Source organism: Cervus canadensis, chromosome 31 (genome assembly GCF_019320065.1).
Source record: "Cervus canadensis isolate Bull #8, Minnesota chromosome 31, ASM1932006v1, whole genome shotgun sequence".
Taxonomy (NCBI): Eukaryota; Metazoa; Chordata; class Mammalia; order Artiodactyla; family Cervidae; genus Cervus; species Cervus canadensis.
Window position 1 is genome coordinate 16,322,900 of NC_057416.1, and position 5,080 is coordinate 16,327,979.

The window sequence follows — 5,080 nt, forward strand, 5'->3', positions numbered from 1 at the left end:
ACTTAGTGCCTGCACAACAAGAACAAGAGAGGTGCTATGGAAGTGTAATAAGAAGGCTGAAGGCAGGAGTCTCAGGGGTGGGAGGTAGGGTCGGAGAAGACTTCCTTCAGGAGGTGAGGTTAAACTGTGCCCTGACGAATGAATAGTAGCTGCTGGGCTCTGCACAAAGGAAGCTTCAAGTGGAAGTTCCTGAGGAAAGACATGAAAGAATGCCCATGTGGTTGGTATAAAGAACTTCACAGTCTTACAATAAGAGAGTCCCTGTTTCCACAGCCCTAACACAGTAGGCTGTCAAAACTCTGGATTTTTGCCAACCTCTCAGGTGAAAAATGGTATCTCAAGATAGACTTATTTCACAAAGCTTGGTTGTTACTGTACTCTGTACATTTAAGGCAAGTTTTAGGAAGATATATTTGTAATAAATGTTTTGATATCAGTATTCTAAAAATTAAATAAGAGGATCCATGTAAATTGTTTAGCCCAGAGTTTTCAATACAAACAAGTTTTTATGGAAGTTGCTTTCATCACTTTGCTCAAATATATATTTCAGTAATCTTTCCCATACTTCCATCCGTCTATCCATCCATCTTAAAAACTTCCCTAGCGGTCCAGTGGTTAAGACTCTGCACTTCTACTGCAGGAGCATGGGTTTGATCCCTGGTTGGGGAACGAAGGGCTTACAAGCCAAATAGTGCGACCTCAGAAAAATCTATCCATCAAACCATCCCCTATTTAACAATCACATTACGTTTCATAATTTATTTAGGAATTCCCCTATTGACATTTTCCCTTCTTTTAACAATGTTAAAAAGAATGCCTTGTCATCCATATTTGTACACCCGTTCAACAATTTCTACGGGTTAAATCCTAGAAGTGAAGTTGCCGGATCAAAACCAAAGCATTTAAATAGATTTTTCCAGGGTGCCCTATAAAGTTGTACTCACATACACCATCTCCAAGCAATTATGAGAGTATCTGTTTCCTCATAATCTTGGCACAAAGATGCTATATATATTTGCACATGTAAAAAAAAAAATCATTCTCTTCTTAACGCCTGAATTTGTATTTCATGCATTATTAGTGAAGGTAAAAGCATATTTACTGTCTATTTGATGTCTGCCATTGTGAAGCACTTTTTTGTGTTCTTATTTTTCTATTGGACTCTGTCTTTTCTTTATTGATTTGTTGGGGCTCTTAAGACTATTAATACTTTGTCATATATGTTGCAGAACAGTTTCCCTAGTTTGCCATTTGTCTTTAACTTTATGTCGTTCTAAATAGTTCAACCTTTATTTTATGGTATCTAGGATTTATGTCTTGCTTAGAAAAGCCTTTCCTAGTACAAAACTATAAAGCTACTTTTTTCTGTAGTCTCTTTCACAGTGTTGGATTAATTTGTTTGCACTTACCCTTAATCCATCTGGAATGTATTATTGAGTTTGAGGCAAGGGTATATACTTTATTCTTAAAGGGAGAGCCAACTGTCCCAAACTGTTTATTGAATAATTTATTGTCTATACCTGGTTGGGAGTCCCCATCTCACTGCTTTTCTTTTGGATACTTTTTATTGGTTCTTTTTCACACATTTATTATTGCATATACATTTTAGAACCATTTGGTGTGTTCCAAGAAAATCCTAAAGGGATTACATTTTGAATCACTTTAGAAATTAGGTGAGAATTGGCATTTTTATGACACAAAGTGTCCCATCAAGAAGCACAGTATGTCTTCTCACTTTTAAGGTCATTAAGTAAACTTTATTATTAATGTTCCCACAAGTCTTTCACATTTTTTGTTAATGCCTAGTTATCATATAACTCTTGAGGGTTTTATCTCTCAATGAATAAAATTATTTTTGCCCTTTCATTATTTCACTCAGTTGTTGCTAATCTTACATTTACAAAATGCTAGGGATTTTTGTAATCATGCCTATGTACACACACAGTCGTGCAACAAACAATAAAACTCAAAGATGGAAGATGGACATAAAATTTTGGATGCATTATTTTATTTGCACGTCTCAGAACTCTATGGCCCAGCAACTGCACTTCTAAACATCTACCCAAGTGGCATCAATGCCTGTGTCTATGAAAAAAATGTACACAAGAACATTTATAGGCGGGCGGCGGCGCCCCTTCCCCAGGTGTTGCGGCGCTTCCACGTCGCCAGGCGGCCCGCGGCTTGCGCGAGCCCAGGCCGCCCCAGCGCCCGGAGCGCCGGCCTTTGGGCTCCCGCGCCATGGCCGGGCCGGGCCCCGGGGACCCGGACGAGCAGTACGACTTCCTGTTCAAGCTGGTGCTGGTGGGCGACGCGAGCGTGGGCAAGACGTGCGTGGTGCAGCGCTTTAAGACCGGCGCCTTCTCCGAGCGCCAGGGCAGCACCATCGGCGTGGACTTCACCATGAAGACGCTGGAGATCCAGGGCCAACGAGTCAAGCTGCAGATCTGGGACACGGCCGGCCAGGAGCGCTTCCGCACCATCACGCAGAGTTACTACCGCAGCGCCAACGGGGCCATCCTGGCCTACGACATCACCAAGAGGAGCTCCTTCCTGTCGGTGCCGCACTGGATCGAGGACGTGCGCAAGTACGCGGGCTCCAACATCGTGCAGCTGCTCATCGAGCGTCTCACACAAGCAGGAGAAGGGGCTAGCAGGACGAGCCCAGGTCAGCAGACACCACAGGTCCACCCGCAAGTCCCGTCCGCAGTCGTCTCAGCCCTCTGTCCCTGCCCCGCACGGTCCTCTGGGGCAGACCCAACACACCCATTTCAGTTCTGGGTGTTGTAGCACAGAGCTACAAGACACACGTGCTTTAAAACATATGATAGCCTTTCTGCCCGTGGACGCCACCGAGAAAGCATCGTTGAAGACTTCCCCGCCTCCACTGCCGTCATGTCTAAATCAGAGTCTCCCAAAGAGCCCGAACAGCTGCGGAAACTCTTCATCGGAGGATTGAGCTTTGAAACAACTGATGAGAGTCTGAGGAGCCATTTTGAGCAATGGGGAACGCTCACAGACTGTGTGGTAATGAGGGATCCAAACACCAAGCGCTCCAGAGGCTTCGGGTTTGTCACATACGCCACGGTGGAGGAGGTGGATGCGGCCATGAATGCAAGGCCACACAAGGTGGACGGAAGAGTTGTGGAACCAAAGAGGGCCGTGTCAAGAGAAGATTCTCAAAGACCTGGTGCCCACTTAACTGTGAAAAAGATTTTTGTTGGTGGCATTAAAGAAGACACTGAAGAACATCACCTGAGAGATTATTTTGAACAGTATGGAAAAATTGAAGTAATTGAAATCATGACTGATCGAGGCAGTGGCAAAAAGAGAGGCTTTGCTTTTGTAACCTTTGATGACCATGACTCTGTAGACAAAATTGTCATTCAGAAATACCACACTGTGAATGGCCACAACTGTGAAGTGAGAAAAGCCCTGTCTAAGCAAGAGATGGCTAGTGCTTCATCCAGCCAGAGAGGTCGAAGTGGTTCTGGAAACTTTGGTGGTGGTCGTGGAGGTGGTTTTGGTGGTAATGACAACTTTGGTTGTGGAGGAAACTTCAGTGGTCGAGGTGGCTTTGGTGGCAGCCGTGGTGGTGGCGGATATGGTGGCAGTGGGGATGGATATAATGGATTTGGTAATGACGGAAGCAATTTTGGAGGTGGCGGAAGCTACAATGATTTTGGCAATTACAACAATCAATCTTCAAATTTTGGACCCATGAAAGGAGGAAACTTTGGAGGCAGAAGTTCTGGCCCCTATGGTGGTGGAGGCCAATACTTTGCCAAACCACGAAACCAAGGTGGCTATGGTGGTTCCAGCAGCAGCAGTAGCTATGGCAGTGGCAGAAGGTTTTAATTACTGCCAGGAAACAAAGCTTAGCAGGAGAGGAGAGCCAGAGAAGTGACAGGGAAGCTACAGGTTACAACAGATTTGTGAACTCAGCCAAGCACAGTGGTGGCAGGGCCTAGCTGCTACAAAGAAGACATGTTTTAGACAATACTCATGTGTATGGGCAAAAAACTCGAGGACTGTACTTGTGACTAATTGTATAACAGGTTATTTTAGTTTCTGTTCTGTGGAAAGTGTAAAGCATTCCAACAAAGGGTTTTAATGTAGATTTTTTTTTTTGCATCCATGCTGTTGATTGCTAAATGTAATAGTCTGATCATGACGCTGAATAAATGTCTTTTTTTTTTAAACAAAAAAAAAAAAAAAGAACATTTATAGCCATTTTGTTCACAAAAGCTAAAAACTGGAAATAATCCAAATGTCTGTGAATGGGAGAATAGATAAAAACTATCATTTGTTTTTTCCATGGGGTACAAACAGCATGCCAACAATAATAAAACAACTACAGATACAAGAAATAGCATGGAATATCTCAAGACCAGTATTTTATCATCGCACTCACATGAGATTCAGGAACAGGCAAAACTAATGTGCAGTAGAAGTCAGCACAGTCGTTACTGTGTGGGAGGTTCGGTATTGTCTAAGAAGCTGCACTACATGACCTTGGAGAATATCAGAAACCTGAATCAAAACCTTAAGCGGTAGAGTCACTGGTACACAAATGTGTAAAAGTTAATGGAGCTGTACACTTAAGTATGGGTTACTCAAAATAGATTTTAACTAATTTTTTTTTAAAAAATAGCTTCCTAATAGACTTGAGCATATGCAGTCAGAAATAAAAGACAAAATGAAAAACAAACAAGTCCCTCAAATAAATAACCAAATAAATAAAAACAGACAAGAAAGACAAATTGTCCCAAAGAGCTCATGCTTCTAATGCTTTCTATGCATCCCTGCTTTGATCTGCCTTATCTGGACAGTCCCCAGTATCCAGGGAGCATAATCCCAGAGCATCTTGCCCCCTCCACTTGCTGTCCCTTATGTGTTCCGTGACATTTGTATCTCCCAGTTCCCCAAGTTAAAAAATAGAGCACCATGCTTAATACCCCATAACAACTGAACATCACCTCACACCAATCCTTTTTTTTCCTTATTATTAACGCTATCTTTGAATGGACTACAAAAATAGCTCTCTAGGATTCCCTGGCAGTCCAGTGATTAAGAATCTGTT

General features: G+C 42.8%; 2 protein-coding genes across 2 annotated transcripts; both read left to right on the forward strand.

Moving 5' to 3' along the window:
• Positions 1 to 2,123: 2,123 nt before the first annotated feature.
• On the forward strand, positions 2,124 to 2,787 carry LOC122432412 (ras-related protein Rab-43-like). Its single transcript, XM_043454320.1, has one exon. The coding sequence runs from the start codon at positions 2,239 to 2,241 to the stop codon at positions 2,785 to 2,787; it is 549 nt and encodes a 182-aa protein (XP_043310255.1). The 5' UTR covers positions 2,124 to 2,238.
• Positions 2,788 to 2,827: 40 nt separating this feature from the next.
• On the forward strand, positions 2,828 to 4,129 carry LOC122432530 (heterogeneous nuclear ribonucleoprotein A1-like). Its single transcript, XM_043454519.1, has one exon. It carries the CDS (start codon positions 2,893 to 2,895, stop codon positions 3,853 to 3,855), a length of 963 nt encoding a protein of 320 aa, XP_043310454.1. The 5' UTR covers positions 2,828 to 2,892; the 3' UTR covers positions 3,856 to 4,129.
• Positions 4,130 to 5,080: the final 951 nt, after the last annotated feature.

Excerpts from the sequence above, each read along its gene's own strand:
- LOC122432412 (XM_043454320.1), top strand. The coding sequence starts at position 2,239 with ATGGCCGGGCCGGGCCCCGGGGACCCGGACGAGCAGTACGACTTCCTG.
- LOC122432530 (XM_043454519.1), top strand. The coding sequence starts at position 2,893 with ATGTCTAAATCAGAGTCTCCCAAAGAGCCCGAACAGCTGCGGAAACTC.